Source organism: Penicillium canescens (assembly GCF_028828765.1).
Source record: "Penicillium canescens strain IBT 15451 chromosome Unknown utg000010l_segment0_segment0, whole genome shotgun sequence".
Lineage (NCBI taxonomy): Eukaryota > Fungi > Ascomycota > Eurotiomycetes > Eurotiales > Aspergillaceae > Penicillium > Penicillium canescens.
Window position 1 is genome coordinate 628,779 of NW_026703972.1, and position 17,623 is coordinate 646,401.

Here is a 17,623-nt window from a genome sequence, read left to right on the forward strand (position 1 = left end):
TCACGATCCCAGGAGCGAGAGTACCTTAGCATTCAGAGTAGGTGATGCCAAATCAAATGATACCGGATGTATTGTAGGACGTCAGCAAAGCTGTACCCTCCAAAAACAGTTAAATAGAGACCATGGCCGCAAAGACTTGAAACTTTCAAACCTACCATTCAATTATCGGAAGTGATAAACCGTTTTAGTGACCAGAAAAGACCAAAATGCCTCCACAGGGAGACCAGTGGCCTTCCAGAGCACCTTTCCAATTTCGAACGTTCATCGAGGTCAGTCGCCGGGGTCAAAGATAATGACAGCCCTAGCTAACGTCGGCTCAGGCAGACAACATCCAACTCAAAGAGTTGAGGGCATCATTACGAGCATACGTGCTGAAATGTCGAGAATGCAGCATGGACACAAACAGGCAATTCTGATGCTGCAAAACCACGAGAACATGCTGCGGGCTCTCGCAAATGAAAAAGCCAGTTTGGAGGAGCAAAATCGGTCTTTGTTTGAACATATCAAGATACTTCAGCAAGAAACTTGCGTCCTAGAGTTGAAGAACAACCAACTGAAGTCTCAACTGGCAAAGATGAGGCAGCAGTACCCGGAGCCGCCCGATGAAGAGCAACCTCAGAGGCCTACCTAGATCACACTGTGAGGTATTCAGTATAACCAGCAATATCGTTACTCGCGAGAAAGAAAGAAGGATTATGATGCCATGACCGGTCACCAGATCAGATATCGGAGGAGACAATTCTCAATTTTGCATGTTGGACACAAATATCATTTTGCTGCGGGATTGCGTGGAAAACCAACCGTGTAATAGTTCGCTAGAGCCCGCCAGAATGTGCCGGAAGAAACCACAACCATCTTATTACCTACGACCACAAATCCAAAGACATTGCTAGAAAAACAATGGATATAACACAACACTCAGGCGTCTCTATAAGAACAAGTGAACTTCCCGTAGGCCAACAGCCAAAAGAATGGCCCCAATCGGGTCAAAGTGGTATCAATGGATTGCTGATGCCTCTCTCCCTAACATGTACGCCATTTCAGTGGCCATAACTATAGCAATTTGCTTGATCTATTGGTTTACGCGAGATGTGTGGCGCTGGGCGTGGACAGGACGCCATGTGTTCTGCCGTCGCCGTTTCCGATCGAAAATACTAGTTCCTTGGAGACGGTTTGCCTTCATCCACCTGCCAAGATACATGCATTGGCTGGACATCTCCAACTACCGGCAAGCGCTAATCCTGGCCGTCATGATAGCGGGGAACATTGTTGGCCTCCGGCTTCGAGCTCATTCTTGGGCGGAAGCACAGAAAAGGGCTGGCTCTATGGCGGTCATCAACATTGTGCCCCTGTGCACCGGTATCAGCTTTGGTTTTTCCGCGGATCTACTCCACGTGGACCGCCAAATGCTCGCGTGGTTCCATCGCTGGGTAGGTCGCATTTGTGTGCTCCTCTCTCTGTTACACTGTTCGCTACTCGTTACTGTCTCCAGAACGATGAACTTAGCAAACTCACGACACATTGTTCCAATAGCCGTAAGTCAAAGATATCCCATGGCTAAGTGTGCGTATTGTGCAGACTAACATCACATCCAATATAGGCCGGTTGTGCTCTCGTTCTCGTGATACCGGTAACTTGTGCGCCGGTCCAACGGCGACATCCGCAGTTTGCGATGAAATGTCACTACCTTCTTGCAGCAACGGCGATTGGCGCGCTGATATACCATCTCGTGGAGCAACAGACACTCTATCGGTGGTACCTGGTAGGCGCTATCTGCCTGTGGGTTTACATTAGCGTTGTTGTCTGCATAATGGCCGCATGGGACCAGAAGCCCTGGAAATCTTCTCGAAATGAGGTAGTCATGAACTCTGTGAGCCATTTCCTTTGGCTTGACATAGAGCTACCCCTCAACCGAGCGATTCGCCCTGGCCAGTATGTGCAGCTTTGGATGCCACGAGCCGGCTTTCGCGCTTTCTTTCAGCTTCCTCGGTTTTATATTGCTTTCTGGGAAGATGGACCAACTCAAAGAATAGTCCGTATGGTAGCAGAGTCTCGACCCGGGCTTGCACGAAGGCTGTACCACGAAGCACTGAGATCCCCAGCCAAGCAGTCGGCCATCATATTCGGACCCTACGGACACCCTCTGGATTTCTATCGGTTCGGTACCGTCCTCTTCGTGGTAGAGGACATCGGGTTTTTCCGAGCGCTTTCATACATCGAAATGTTAGTGAAGGCCAGCCGCAAGCGCGAAGTGATGGTGCGAAAACTAGAGGTTCTCTGGAAGCGACAAGTTGGCAAAGATGGCATGTTTTTATCCCCGACAAGTACTTTGAAGTCTGAAAGCCACCTTGGCTGACTGAAGTTCTGGCAGAAAATCCTCAATGGGTAAATAAATGGATGCAAGACCTTTTCAATCGCGACTGGAGATCGTTCAAGGTGAGCTTTTTGCTAGTGCAGCTCATCCTGGGCGCTGCGATCTGACCGTGCTTCAGATTTTGCGATTCAGCATCTACTGCCCGCGTACTCAGTCAAGCCCCCAGGAAAACCTTTCCTACGAGCATAACGCAATGCTTTGTTACTTTTTTGGCTCTATCAAGATCGAGGAAGAAGTTGCACGGCATCTCGATAACCGATGCGGAGCTATGGCTGTAGCGGGTGAGTGTCCCCAGTCCAACATCCTACCATCATCGCTCGTTGAAAAGGCGCAACATTGCGGCTACCATGCTAACAGCACATACAGTATGTGCAGGTCCGTCAATAAGTGAGGCTGTGACGAAAGCTGTACAGCCACACGCAGGGAGGAATCTCCAGCTGATCGTTCTCGACCCCGATATGAGCCCTGCACCGGATGGTGATGAAGATTTTTCTGGCAGCGTCAAGTCTGCAGTAGACTGCCAGGCTCCAGCACACCAAGTCTCAGGGGCAGGGGAGGATAAGCTTATCCACCAAGTACGACGATTTCCAACGGACAGCCGAAAGCTACAGTATCCATTGCCCAAAGAAAACGATACGCAAACTGGAAAAGTCGAAATGAGCAACCACTCGAAGTGGGTGGAAAATAGATTGGCACAGGGGCGCTGAAAGCCTACGATCCCAGTCACCGAACTATGAACTTCTACCAGCGTCATTCTGCGCCCTAATAGCATAGGTTGGTTTCACCGCCTCAGTCAAATCCGCCGCGCGTCGAATCCGCTGTGCCTGCCTCTAGTGGAGGCCTCTTCGATTGACGCGGTCTCAGCACAATGGTTGAATTTTCAGCTCATTGGTAACTGTATCTTCCGCCGGCAGTTCATGTATCACAGGGAGGGCACCATAGAAAGTTTGGAGCCTGGCCTTGTTCGCCGCACAGCCGGTCCGCCTTCTTGAGCAGATCCCTTCTCGAGGGAACATTAATGGATCTCCTCGGTGCTTGACATGATAGAAAGACGATCGAGGGCCATGGCAAAGCTGGCAGCGAAGTGTGCCGATCTCGGGTAGGCTGGTGTGTGCATTTCGTCCTGTAGATTCAGCACACTCCACAGGAGGCACAGAGCTGCCTACTTTTCGGGAAGATTTTGAGGGATGAAAACATCTCTTGGATCTGTTTAATTGGCACATTATCATTATCTGAAACAAATAGATCGTGAGCTCCTCATACCTTGCATCTATCCACAGTTTAGTGCCAATCAACCAATTCATATTCATGTGCGCCCAGAGATCGATTGAAGGCTTTCAGAAGTAAGTAAGCCCCAAATGGCACTGGTTATAAAGTATACGGGAGAATGTAGAGCGAGGTAGACATCATTGGCCCATGGAAGCATTTCCGCTTTACCTCAAGCGATATTATTGATCGCACGCGAATCATATTACATCCTTGGAACACAAAAATGCATGTATAGGTGGTTAAGCGTGAAGCTATATTTTGACCTGGAAGTGAACAATGTCTTTCCACAATATGCAAACGACACCGTTCAGCTCGGCTTTGCTTGTTATCGGCCGGTTGGAAACCCGGTTGGACCACAACTTTTTGAGGCTCACAAAAGCGCCAGAACACGTAGGATAACTGATTATAATCTTCCATCAGCCAACCGAAATTCTGTACTATCGGTCCTCAGCTTCTTTGCCCGCTGGAAAGAAGTAGGTACAATTATTTGAGGGACTCGAGGTCCCTGTTCACCGATCGACCGACAGACCGGTCATTGCCCTCATTGATGTCATTACCGTACCGATATAAAGCTGGCAGCCCGCTAACCTGGTCGTTCACAGGTCCTCGTTTGTTAAGCATGCAACCCATGGTACTAGCCGCAATGCTCACTTTAGCTATAGCTACCGCTGTAGCGGCTGCGCCGGGACCTGAACTTAGTGTTCAGCCATGAACGTAGTAAATTAAATATTCCTTCTCACAGCTTCGCTGACGAGCTTTAGATGCTTTCTACCCCACTTCAACTCGTTGCCTGGACAGAGCCTGATTGCAATGGAGGTTTTGGTGTCACCCAATTCACTGACTCGGTTCTGGCATGAAATATCTCCGACGGCTACTTAATCGTTCAGTGACACAGCAGGGGCAGTTGGATATATCCGTCACGAGTAACTTCACTTCCTGGTACTCCAACCAAGACCAGCTGTGCTACAGCCGTTCGTCCTGTAGCAACTTTTGGCAGACCTATCACGTCGTGAATGGAACCACCGCATGGTATAACACGCCCCCATTTACTTATCACCGGTTGTGGAATAACCCAGGATTGCCCACGAAATAGATGAAAAAAGAGATAGGAAGGAATAAACAACACCATCACTGCATTTCTTGAAGTTGTTACCTACCGATCTGAGTAGCCTCCTAACTAAACGTAATTACAAAATCATATGAACCATACGCCAGTCCTACAGACGGGTTTAACTTACAGGAATTTGAGAATAGCACTGGAAACGGCAGCCAGGAAACCAGCAGCTGGGATAGCCAGAGCGGAGGCAGCACCGGTGCTTGAGGAAGCAGCGGCAGAGCTGACGGTGTTTGTGGACTTGTCATAACCCGCGGTAGCGGTGGTGTTGACACCAGAGATGTAGGTCTTGCCGTTACGGGAGTAAGTGACACCAGCGTCCAGGCCGTAGGCGGCATCGTAGGGGAAGGGCGCCGTGTAGTTGTAAGTAGGGGTACGGCCCTTATAAGTGTCGATCACGGACTGGAGGATACCGTGGCCGGCAGAGCAAGAGTATTCGGTGGCGGGCACGGGCCAGTTCGACCGGTACTTAGAGTAAGTCCCCTGGGCAAGGGGACCGGGTAGCGACTCGTTGATATACAGGTTCGTGGTATCGACATCCCAGTTAATATACCCGACCGCCTCGGCGACGGGCTTGAACAGGTTAGCACCACAGTCCCATCGACCAAGAGAAGGCAGACCCCAGTTGGCCTCGACGGAGGCAATGCTGGAGTAGTGGGTGTAGACGGTATCGTCCATGGTGCCGACCAGGTCCTTGGGGACCGCACCGCCTAGCAGGATGCTGAAAATGCGGTTGTGGAGGGTATAGGTCTCAGACTCATCGAAGGTCAGGAGCAGTAGGGTGTTGTCCCAGAAGTAGGTGTTGTTCATAAGTTCCGTGACGAAGCCGCGCAGCCAGTCAGAGCCGAAGGTGACGTTGGTATCGTGGGCATCGTTGGTCATGTTGGGGGTGATGAAGGCCCACTGGGGGAGCTGCTTCTTGTCGAGGTCTTCGTAGAAGTCGGTGAAGTTCTTGATCAGGTGCAGAGCAGTATCATTGCTGGAGATCTGGTCGAAAAGAACTAGGGGGTTATGTTTGCGCACGTAGTCGTTGGCATAGGTCTTCTGGTTGGAGTAGTTGTAGCCCTGGAAGCCAGCGTAAGGCTGGGCCTGTTGATACTCGCCCCATGAGATCCCCTTGATGTTCAACAGGTCGGCCACGGTCGACACATTGGAGGGAATGATGTGGAAGTCGTCTGCAAGTCAGAAGTTAGTTCCTGATCGGCAAGGACATGCACGCCTGTCGCGTGGTTGGCTTCCAAGAGATAGTTTGACTCACCATTATCCATGCCGTAGTTGTCTCCACTGGCAGCAGCGCAGTAGTTGGGTTCGGAGGGGTGACCAACACCATAGTAGTTGGTTAGCGAGATACCATTGCTGGCCAGCCACTGCTGGTCGTCGTCACCGGCAGCAGCACTGTAGTCCTGGGGGAAGTAAGTATCCCGAGACGAAGTCAAGTTAACGACAGGGAAGGCAATCGATACATACGACATTCTCCAGCCAGATCTGGTAGAAGCGGTCAAAGGCCTTGCCTGTGACGTTAGAGGTCCAAACCTGGGGGACCGTGGTCGCTTGGGCGGTTCCAATGGCGGCAACGGCAGGCTCGCTGGTGGTGATGGTGGCACCAGCAGCATAACCGGCCAATGCGAAAAGAGCAGCAACAGAGGCCATGAAGGGCGAGGTTGAACGGTATTCCGACCGAGCGAGGTAGAGTAGAAAGTGGCTGGTTCCTAGCAAGAGTGCAAGATTGGTGCTCTTTATACTCCTTCCCCGGGGCCGAGTGCATTGGACGATCCCGCAGCGAGTCAGTACGTCAGAACGACAGCACGTTCCTACGGTGTCTCGGCAGGGTTTGGCAAGGGGTGGAGGCGTTGGAAATGTATGCACCACGGTTGGTGGGGACAGTCCAAAACAAATGGGAGAGGCTAAACCGCAGAAGCCCTAGACTACCTAGAGCACACTCTAACCCTTTCTGGCACTCTCTAATCTCCTGTTCCGGCTAGGGCGGGGCTAAGCTTTCGTCAAGCTTTCTTGACTCGGCTCAGCGCACTCTTTATCGGCCAATCGCCATTGACTCGCTCCAAATTCTACGGCTAACCGGCTTATCCCACGTGCTCTGACTCTTGCACATGGCCAGAGGGCGCATCTTGATTTGTTCCGTCGGTTGGTGCGAGCACATCCAACTGTCCATCCACGGGGGTTTCATTCTCAGCCGATTGCAAATTGGGTTTGGGATTCTTATACGAAGAAGCATCCGGTAATTGTTACGAGGATTCGATACAGCTCTGATGAATTATCAACTGGAGGATGAGTTTCCCACCACGGCTTCAGGAAAGACTTCCAGCCCCTCCGGGCGGGGAGGACCAGTGGTTCTCGCGTCGGCCAGCATTGGCCTATTCGTTGTATTAGCCCTGGCCTTGGGTTTGGGCCTGGGTCTTGGCTTGAGGCACCATAATTCAACCTCGACTTTGGCTTCAGCGAGCTCAGCTTCGTCGCTTGATTATAACTTGCCGCTGGGAAACGAGTCATGGCGCCAGTCTCCGTCGGAGTATGTGCTGAACATGAAGGGCTGGGATTACAGTGCCTCTCCAACAACACGGTCATACAATTTCACGGTGTCGGAGATCGACGCGTTTCCAGATGGTAAGTGGGAGTGAGTGTAGTTAAGGCTCAGCAAACGCTAACGTCAAGTTCAGGAGTTCTACGTAAAGTCCTGGTAGTCAACGGAAAATACCCAGGGCCAATGATCAGATGCAATCGCGGTGACAGGCTGTTGATAAATGTGACAAATGAAATGTCCAACTCGACAACCATCCATTGGCACGGACTGTACCAAAATGGTACCAATTGGATGGATGGTACTGCTGGTATCACTCAGTGTCCTATTCCTACAGGGCGCAGCTTTCTATACAACTTCACTGTGGAAAACCAATATGGCACGTTCTGGTGGCACTCTCACAAGGACACTCAGCGCATGGACGGTCTCTTTGGACCCCTTATCATCCATGCACCAGAGGAAGTCGAGTATCAGAAACGGTATGGGTACACCAGCGATCAGATCATTATTCTACAGGACTATTATCATGATCTCAGTTCCGCATTGTTGCCCACCTACCTAGCGCCTGAAAATGAAAACGCGGAACCTGTGCCAGACAATGGGCTCATTCAAGGAACAAATTAGTATGTCCTATGATCTGCCGGATGTCGTCCTCTCTTGCTGACTGAAAATAGCTTCAATTGCTCCTCCTATGGCCCCAACAGTGGCTATACCTGTTACGACAACTCCACTCGGGCTCTTCTTTCTGTTCAGCAGAACACGAAGACGCGATTTCGACTGATCAACATGGGAGGTTTTGCCACATTTGAATATGCGATTGACAACCACACCGTGACAATCATCGAGGGGGACAGCACGATGGTCGAGCCGCTGCCACGGAAGTCATTGAAGATTGCTCCTGCGCAGCGCTATTCATTTATTGTCGAAGCTAATCAGCCCGTCACGAATTACTGGATGCGCGCCGAAATGGAGACAAACTGTTTCGCCACTACGAATGACGTGCTTAATAGTACAGCTTATGCTATTCTGGCGTATGACAATAGCACAGTTATTCCAGGATCAGGTTCTGTCTCACAGAGCTTCGTTTACGATCCGCTGTGTGAAGACTTGGACTCCTCGCTACGCCTGCCGTCTGTCGGACAGGAAGCACCCGCGGCGGAAGAATTTTTCGTTATACAATTTGGATTCCAGAGCAGGGACTATGCTATAGACTTGGCTTATATCAATGGCACGACTTGGAAAGAATCTGAGGTGCCAACACTCAACCGTATCCTGCCTCACCTTCGTGCTAGCAACAGCACCTACAATCGGACAGGGCCGGCGCCATCATACGGTTTAACTAACCAATTTATTCTCGACATCCCGGAAAACCGAGTCGTTGACATTTTGCTCCAGAATTTCGATGACGGTTCGCACCCGTTTCATCTGCACGGGTACGACTTCTGGGTCATGGCAAGTTCTAACTCACAATACTTCGATTATTCGAGGTATCACACACTGAACCAGACTAATCCAATGCGCCGCGACACGGTAATGGTCGACGCCTATGGCTGGACATTGATCAGAATACAAGCGGACAACCCTGGCCTGTGGGCGTTGCACTGTCACATCGCTTGGCATGTGGCAGCGGGCCTGCTGATGCAGCTCCAGACACGGGATGATTTGATGAAAGATTGGACGCTACCTGATGATGTTTTGGATCTATGTAATGCATGATATTCTTACATATAGCACTTGCCCTGAGAGGCTGTACATTGTGAACTTTGTTAAATTTGTTGTCGCTTAATGGACAGGCTTAACACGACGGGCTTGAAAATAACTCGAATTCTTGGAAGCCATAGCTGTTCAATGTCAGTCCAATGGGCCACGAGCGCTTGTAGAATCGTCTACAAGAACTGCCTCTTCCCTGCAACTAATTGGTTGAAGCTCCTGTAGTCTTATAAAGAGTGAGAGAACATCAAAATCTGTGCCCACTGAAAACATGTAATCTTTACAAGTCGACCAACAGATAGAGGCATTTCCGCCACTCAGAACCACCGTGGAGGTCCTGGAACCTCGTGGTGGTGGTGAATTGCACGCGTTTGGACACCCCCACCGCAGCTCCTCACCGTGCAGCGGCCTGGACACCCCAACGCAGCTGCTCTCTGAGGCACTCCCAGCCCCTCTAATCGACCTGTGGATGCCTCTGACAGAACCAGAACATGAACTGACCCCATAACCAAGCCACGAGGTGCGAACGGCCAAGCTTGGACACAGGTATTTTGGACACGAGCAAAGCACTCGCAGGACTACTAGCCCAAGTGCAAACAGCTTACCAGAACCATCTGAACAGATAGAGGCGCAGCTGACTGAAGAGCTGCAGAGCTGGAAGGCTGCGCAGCAAGCTCGTGAAGACCTGCACACAGGACCACGCTTGAAGAATAGGTCACCAAGATCTGCAGAGAACTGGAACAGGTCCAAAGATCGACACAGGGGCAAACTGCCACAGAGCACACCTATGGTCAGCTAGCGGTCCAAGCGAACCACCGAGCCCTGGATCAAGCGTCGCCGCCCACCCAGAGACAGCCGCCAAAACCCAACCCACGTCTCGTCACTGTTGTGATATGAGTCATAGGGTGCTCAGGAACGAAGCCACAACATCGGAAATAATTCTTGCACTATCTATGGCTTACCCCACCCTCACGGCTACGCTTTTGGGTCCCTCAGCTAACTCACTGTTCTCTTCCCTAACTTCTCTGTTAATCTATTTTTTTCTTAATAGTCTAATGGGAATTATCAATTTCAGCAACCAAAATCAAATAGTGTCTATTTTCTAAGTATTACTCCGCCAGTCCGCCTGGTCGGGGCTTGCCCAGGCTGGCCGCGGCAAGCGGCAACCTGTGACGGTTCATGGATGCTTGGGTTTACCACTACGCCATCTGGCCAAAAAGGCACAATGTTTGGTCAGCGACCAAACACGCAAGCTACTATATATGCTCGATCTCTGACACAACCAACGTGCGTTCCTGGGACGCCAACTTGACCCTGGAAGGAGGGATTTTGAGAAGCCAAAATGCCAATTGGGAAGGTACTCTCGACTGTATAAATGCTCTAAATAGTCGGGTCTTGTCACAAGGAAACTTTGTTGTGTGCGACTTTTCTTGGTTACGCAGAAGCTTTTCTCAACAAAAAGCTTATCTCCCACACTTTCCTTGCCTCTTCTCTGGGTTGTTCCGGGCCTCCCCTCCCCGAGGGGTTCCGAGTCTGGGAATCTCGCTCTTTACTCCGCCGTGAAATACGGAGGTACATGGATTCTTTGTCGGGGTATCACCGCATGCAGTGTGCGTTTGACTAGTGCCGTCGGATACGTGAATCTCGCGTCATTAACGGATGGGCGTAGTAGCGCACGGTCTGGGGGACATGCAACGGCGTTCGTTTCATAGGCGGGGACCCACGTGGCCTATCCTTGTCACCTAGACACTTCTACCTTCACTTCTACCTTCACTTCTACCTTCACGTTTACCCGGGTTGCTACTGAGAATGGATCGAAATGCCATCGGTATCAATCTTGTGGGCCTCCTGGGGGTCTGGGACCGCGGTGGCTGGAGAAGCTTGAGGGCGAGAAACCCGGTCCATTGATTCGGCTGCCACTAAACGTTTGAGATAACGCACGTGTACAACGAAGTAGACTGTCTCAAGCGTCTATACCCTTTTAGTGGCCGTGCCTCGGGCAACTTCAGATTACCGATTGGAACCTGAGTACCAGGTAGTGAGGGTTTGATTTGTGTCGAGCTGAGAGATATTACCACTAAGAACTGGCTGACTCAGCGACAACCCATTCCTCCATATGTTTTTGAATGATAAACCGGGTCAACTCGGAATACCTGCGTTGTAACACGCAATACTAGCCTTACTAGCCTCTTAGGCTATGAGACGCTCTCAACAGCGGTCTCCAGGATAGTTCTTCAATCAACTCATTCAATTGTTTCCCTCAGTACTAGCATATACGGAAACCCTACGACCCATTAATTTGTCCTACCAGGGAAGTCCAGTTAGGATGGGCGCCACATTACTTTCCAGCGAATCGCTCCGTTGGTAATTCGGCGGAGAATACAGCACCAAAGTGCTCCATCAGTAGGTATTGATAGTACCTCGAAGCAAAACTCATAGACCCCTATTCCCATCCCAGCGTGGGCGCTACCTAGGTCATACTGGTGAGACGCCCCAATTTTGACATTTTTTGTAATATCGCTCACTTTTGTACTATCTGCTGATCTACTTTGGGTCAATATTGGTTTCTGTGGCGTTGGTGCAACCATGGGTCATTCGAGCGTATTTAAAGATGACCTGGCTCCTAAATGTTATGAAGGTCCTTCTCGAGTTGTCTGGTTTTTGACGTCGCTAGCGGTGTTTCTATCCGAACTTGATACGCAACATGGCTGCTACCGATGCCGAAAAGACTGAAAAGGTCGCCGACCTGACCCACGAGGAGCTTCAGGTACCTCTCGATGCTGTGCCCAAGTCTCGCTGGGAACGGAGCTGGCCCGTCATTGCTTGCGGTGCTGGTCTCTTTTCCGATGGTTATCTCAATGGCGTATGTTGCACTGAAACCTCTTGAGACCCGTTGCTGGGAGAAAGAATCTGACAGCTCATCGTCACAGGTTATTGGATCTGTCAATACCATGTTGTCCCGAATTTATCCCGACAGCTACAAGAATTCGCCCGCGCTCCGCAATGTCTCCTCCCTCGTCTTTGTTGGCGAGGTAGTCGGCATGCTGTTCTTCGGTATTACCAGTGACTACTGGTCACGCAAGTGGTCTCTGATGGCGTCTACCGTACTGGTCATTCTCTTTGCTGCGCTCAGCGCCGGATCGTATGGTGCTAACGGGAGCCCGACCGGTCTCTTCGCTGCTCTGACAGCCTATCGTTTCTTGATGGGTATTGGTATCGGCGGTGAATACCCTGCAGGCTCTGTTGCTGCGGCAGAAAGCACAGGCGAACTGAAGGAGGGCCATCGCAACCGTTGGTTCATCTTTTTCACCGACCTCATCATCGACTTTGGCTTCGTTGTGGCCGCGTTCGTGCCCATGGTTCTTATTCTGATCTTTGGAGAGGACCGTCTCGAGGCCCCATGGCGCATTGCCCTGGGTCTGGGTGTTCTTCCGCCACTCAGTCTGGTCTACCTCCGTCTGAAACTCCAAGAGCCCGAGGAGTTCAACCAAGAGCGCATGCACAGGTTCCCGTACGGTCTGATCATCAAGTAAGTCAACTCTTCGCCTTTTGACGAAGAACAATCCGCTAACGATCCGTCCATCGTAGGTATCACTGGAAGAATCTAGTAGGCGATCATCTCTCCATAATAGAACCCGTTCGCCTTGACTCTAACAAATAGCAGCTCGTTGTATCTCTCGTATGGTTCATCTACGATTTCTCCGTCTTTGCCTTTGGAACCTACTCCTCCGTCTGGCTGGCAAACATCCTCGGAACCAGCGCTCCTCTGTGGCAGACTTTTGGCTGGAATGTTGTGGTTAACCTCTTCTATCTGCCTGGCTCGCTATTGGGCGCATTCGTCAGTGATTGGATTGGCCCGCGCATGTGCTTGATTCTCGGCATGACTGCTCAGGCCGTGGTTGGCTTTATCATGTCTGGCTGCTACGAATTCTTGTCGCTTCCTAAGAACGTCGCTGGGTTTGTTGTTGTCTATGGGTAAGTTCACCATCAGTGCTCACGTGTATGCTTCTCCACGGAATGATAAGACTGACAAGTCTAGTATTTTCCTCTCTCTAGGTGAACTTGGCCCCGGCGACAATATCGGCCTCATCGCTTCGAAGTCTAGCGCAACCGCTGTCAGAGGCCAGTACTATGCTATCGCTGCCGCCATTGGTAAAATTGGCGCCTTCGTTGGCACCTATATGTTCCCTCTCCTCCAGGACAACCCTAACCCGATTGCCGCTGGCCAGAATCCATTCTTTGTTGCCAGTTCTCTTTGCATTTTCGCATCGGTTATAACTTACTTCGGCTTGCCCCATATCGGACAGGTGAGGTTACACATGACTCTCAACACTCGATGGATTGTATACTGGCCTCAGTGACTGACGTGTTCGTTAGGATACTATCACCAAGCACGATCGCGAATTCCGTGAATATCTGGGAGCCCATGGATATGATACTTCTACTCTTGGACAGCGCACCGAGGGAATATAGCATGGCAATAGGTCCTATTGACATCTGGTAGCTAAACTATCCATACTCCGATGTTTGAATCAGTTGATGGTATAGTAAGGCTAGGACGAAGGTGCTACAAACTTTAAATATATTTAGTCACTATTGAAACTCTGTAACTATGACAATTATTTGCCTTGATAATTACTGTACTGTTGTGACGATTGAGACGAATCGTCTCAGACGATTAGGGATATGAGATCACGTGAAAGATCAGGTAACAATGCATGAAGGAAGGAATATTCTTAGATGCATTGTTGAGGTGCCTGAAAAGAAAAGCCAGCTGTGACACATTGCCTGTGCACATACATTATGTCCCAACTGAGAGACTCGTAATTTGGGGGAGGTTTGGATGGTTGGGTGGTTTGCATAAAGGCTAAATCTATTCTCATGATCAGCATTTATCTTGAAAACGGACAGGAGGGGTTTGCTATTACCGGCCACCCGGGAAAGAAAGTACGACTACCTCATACTTGACCATTGGGGATTGGACGGGTGGACGAAATATTACGGACTCGTCTGCTCAAACAACGGATCATTGGTGAGGCCTCATTTCCCAGAACTGATTCAAGTTCTCACATATTTTAGGTATCTCATCAGTGGAGTCGAGGCTTGGCTACCTTCTCGATCCAGTGGCTTCGTGATTATCGGAGACAGTATCACCGATGGACAGAGAAGCACACTGCAAATGCAAACAATCGGTATGAATGCTTCCAAGCTTGGATGTGTCTCTAGGATAACTGAACGAGACAGTTGGCCGGATTTGCTTCTGAAAAAAATGCAGAAACATGACTCAACGTCGAATATCGCGACCCTCAACGAAACAGCTGGAGGAAACCGCATTCTCCGGGATGGCCTTGGTCCCAGTGTACTCAGCCGTATTGACCGAGACGTGCTAGCGCAATCAGGTGTGCGGTATGCCACGATTTTCGAAGGTATCACAGATACTGGTGTCGCGAGCACCGATGCTGTCTCACAGGACGAGATAGACAAACAACTTGTGGCAGCATATAAACAGATCGTGACACGGATACATGCTTTATGTATCCCTGTTTTTGGTGCTACCATTACCCCGTTCGGCTCACCCTATACCTCTGATTAACAACCCTGTTCGGTTCCGGGGCGTGAGAAGACTCGTCAACATATCAACGTGTTTATCCGGGATAGTGGCATATTTGATGCAGTGCTTGACTTCGATCGAGTGCTGAGAGATCCACAAGCCCCGCCTCAGCTGTTGGGGAAGTATGACTCGGGTAATCATTTGCATCCCAATGTCGCGGGATATCAAGCGTTGGCAGATTCCTTCCCTCTTGATATCTTCTCGGGCTCAGATTGACGCTCAAGGTGACGGACCAGAGGTCTATGAAAGTACAGACTCGTCAGCTATACACAATTTTATGTGAAGAGATAGCTGGGAGACCGAATAACGTTGCTCGTTTTATAGAACCATCGGGGCATTGTTGGTATCACCAGCTAGGTACTGTGTACACAGTTAAGTGGACAGTGGTTATGCTTCCAAAGCAAAAGTCAATTTTGATTCATGTAAAATAGATGTGTGTGTTTTCTCGGTCATCTCAGGTTCCAAGATACCCCTTAATCCTATGCACGGACACTCGGCGGTCACAACACCGGAGCCACAGCTCCGCGCAAGAATGCGTACACCAAGAACGGGACGCTATGTCCCGACAGGCATAGACCTGACATTTATTCTCTGGTCCAATCATAAATACATATAAGATTACATTTTAGCAAGGTCAGGATATTAACGCTGTTTCGAGAGCGGAAATCGTTTAACCGCGGCGACTGAGGTGCTGCGAGATGCTGCCCTTCTCGTATGCGCCTCTGTTGACAAGAGCCTGCTTCCGTCCTGGTCCAAAGTCCGGGGTACCACCCAGAGTACCGAAGATATCGCCAATGTAGTTGGTAGGCTCGACTCCGGCGGAGAAGGTACTGTGCCATCCGTCGAGAATACCCTCTATGACCTTGATTCCAGCCACGTAGATGTTCTCAATAGCGGGTTCAAAGCCACCTTGGTCGGCGTAGAGGAGGTTGTAGACGGCCGATGAACCGGGATAGGGGCGGTCAAAGTCAGATGCAGTGCGCATCACGATGATGCGGGAGAAGTCAGTCAGCTTGCGGGCCGACGAGCGGAGAAGGGCTTCAAGGGTTGCGTTGTCCTCCTGGGCGGTGGAACAATATTCACCAGTGCCGTTTGTCCAGATCTTGGTAGTGTTTTCGAATGCCGAGCCAAGGATATTTCCGCTATAGTACACATCCGACGTTGCAACATCGCACTCGAGAACACTCGGGCCCAAGGTAGCGGCCTTGAACTGTCCATTGGTGGTCGCATAGTACTTGCGGTAAGCCTGAGCGGCGGCCGAATCAGAAAGGTTGGCCTTGCGCGCAAGGTCGGCAGCAATCGTGCGCAGCTCCGCGTTGACCTCGAACACTTCAGTTCCATAGATGCTGGTGGGATACTGGTCGGGGTAGTCCGCGCCTTGAGGGATATATCCGGTCGAGTAGTTGCTGTTGAGCTCCCGAATATCAATTTCATACTGCAGCGCAACCTGAATAGCGTACCGCGCAAAGGTCACTGAACCAGTGGTGGCCATCTTGGGGCTGATACCGGCAATACCAGCAATGAAGAAGTATGTCCGAGTGAGGTCGAAGAGAGGGGAGAAGGCAACGGAGGTGACCGTGGTCGCGGCATTGATTTCGGACTCGCCAGTGATCAGTTGGCAGATCTCGTAGTCTTCGGTGCAGTGGACATCCGGGTACAGAGGCGACAGACCAGGGAGAGTGATGTTGTGGGCCAACAGGTCGAATTCCGGGATGTCCCACCAGGCTTCAGCTTCCGGTTCAAACTATAGTAAGTTAGCTATGCCAAGGAAAGCTCGAGTGAGGCGCGTACCATGGAGACGATGAACACCTTGGGCGCAATGGGCTTCTTAGAGGCCTTGTGCGTAGTGCCGGTAGCTCCGCATAGAGAGCTACCAAGGAGGAACGAGACTGCTAAAGTCTGAAGGAGATGCATGGGTAAATTGGTCGCTGGGCTTGGATTCAGTTGTCCTGCGACCACACCCTTTTATATGAGCAAGTCGTGAAGAAACTGTAATGTGCCTTTCGCGCTAGTGAAACACCATTTGCCCATAAGTGGGCAGCTTTGGACCGGTATAGATAAGAACTACACCCAAACCGTAAACCGCGACGAGAAAAATACCGCCGAGTTTCCGACTGGCCTTTTTTTTTTTTTTTTTTTTTTTTTTTTTACGGGGCGCCATTTGCTTAGTTCGAGATCCAGGTACCCATATGATAAAGGGTGACCAATTGCGTGGGTGCTTATCACGGTATCAAGGTTTAGAAGATTCGAGTCGGAGGTTGCCGAGACTATATCAGAACAGAGCAGAACATAGGCAGCCCTGAATGCAAATGGACCAATATTTGCAGATATTAAGGGATCTAGGGGGAGGGTCAGTTCCATGGTTCCGGCCGTATGATCTCTTTCTCTTTTTCTTTTCTTCTTTTCTCTTCTTTTTGTCGCTCTTTTTGAGTCCTGATGCTCTGGTCTCTGTCAGGTTTCTCATTAACAGGTGTAGCTGTGCTGGCTACGACCCGAGAAACATTAAATTATTCGATGCAGATGTACTGTAGACCACGTGGACACCAATAGCCTCACAGAGATCCAGCGAACAAAACAATGTTGCTTCATTTGAAGCCTGAGACTTCTAATTCCATCAGCCAAGCCCTCACAAAGAGAAGAGCCCTGGCGAGAGGACGCTCCAGGCTTTGGCACGAAACCGGATACTGAAATCCACACGCAAGAAATTGTCGTACCATACAGACAGAGCTCAAGCAATGCTGTCACTTCTTGTCATTCCTGTCACTCCTCGCTTGGCACTTTGCCCGGAACGTGCATCAATTTCCAGTGAGCTAAGCCCGCGGAGCAACTGCATCCAGTTTGCACACAAGTCTACCGTTTATCTACCACACTGGAACACTTGAACACTTCAAGGAGAAATTTTGCCGACGTCTAACGCGGCTACCACTTCTTGGACTTAATGGCCTGGATGATGAGGATATAGAAACCAAGGAAGAATATCGGGTACCACGAAACCCCTCTACTGTCTAC

The 17,623-nt window shown here is 50.3% G+C and overlaps 5 protein-coding genes across 5 annotated transcripts; 3 read left to right on the forward strand and 2 right to left on the reverse strand.

The window, feature by feature from the left end:
• Window positions 1-4,877: 4,877 nt before the first annotated feature.
• N7446_012201 (phosphoesterase-domain-containing protein) lies at window positions 4,878-6,493 on the reverse strand (the record flags this gene model as incomplete). The annotated part of the gene is made up of 3 exons (XM_058520943.1): window positions 6,225-6,493; window positions 6,016-6,160; window positions 4,878-5,932 (listed from the first exon to the last, which is right to left on the reverse strand). The coding sequence occupies exons 1-3, from the start codon at window positions 6,405-6,407 to the stop codon at window positions 4,878-4,880; spliced, it is 1,383 nt and encodes a 460-aa protein (XP_058366309.1). The 5' UTR covers window positions 6,408-6,493.
• A 531-nt stretch (window positions 6,494-7,024) lies between these two features.
• N7446_012202 (uncharacterized protein) lies at window positions 7,025-9,009 on the forward strand (the record flags this gene model as incomplete). The annotated part of the gene is made up of 3 exons (XM_058520944.1): window positions 7,025-7,379; window positions 7,433-7,916; window positions 7,968-9,009. The coding sequence occupies 3 exons, from the start codon at window positions 7,025-7,027 to the stop codon at window positions 9,007-9,009; spliced, it is 1,881 nt and encodes a 626-aa protein (XP_058366310.1).
• A 2,698-nt stretch (window positions 9,010-11,707) lies between these two features.
• N7446_012203 (Glycerophosphodiester transporter GIT2) lies at window positions 11,708-13,476 on the forward strand (the record flags this gene model as incomplete). The annotated part of the gene is made up of 6 exons (XM_058520945.1): window positions 11,708-11,866; window positions 11,934-12,532; window positions 12,592-12,610; window positions 12,668-12,978; window positions 13,043-13,310; window positions 13,381-13,476. The coding sequence occupies 6 exons, from the start codon at window positions 11,708-11,710 to the stop codon at window positions 13,474-13,476; spliced, it is 1,452 nt and encodes a 483-aa protein (XP_058366311.1).
• A 241-nt stretch (window positions 13,477-13,717) lies between these two features.
• Window positions 13,718-14,830, forward strand: N7446_012204 (uncharacterized protein; the record flags this gene model as incomplete). The annotated part of the gene is made up of 3 exons (XM_058520946.1): window positions 13,718-13,756; window positions 13,952-14,568; window positions 14,662-14,830. 3 exons carry the CDS (start codon window positions 13,718-13,720, stop codon window positions 14,828-14,830), a joined length of 825 nt encoding a protein of 274 aa, XP_058366312.1.
• A 454-nt stretch (window positions 14,831-15,284) lies between these two features.
• Window positions 15,285-16,528, reverse strand: N7446_012205 (purine-nucleoside phosphorylase; the record flags this gene model as incomplete). Its single annotated transcript, XM_058520947.1, has 2 exons — window positions 15,285-16,358; window positions 16,406-16,528. The coding sequence occupies 2 exons, from the start codon at window positions 16,526-16,528 to the stop codon at window positions 15,285-15,287; spliced, it is 1,197 nt and encodes a 398-aa protein (XP_058366313.1).
• Window positions 16,529-17,623: the final 1,095 nt, after the last annotated feature.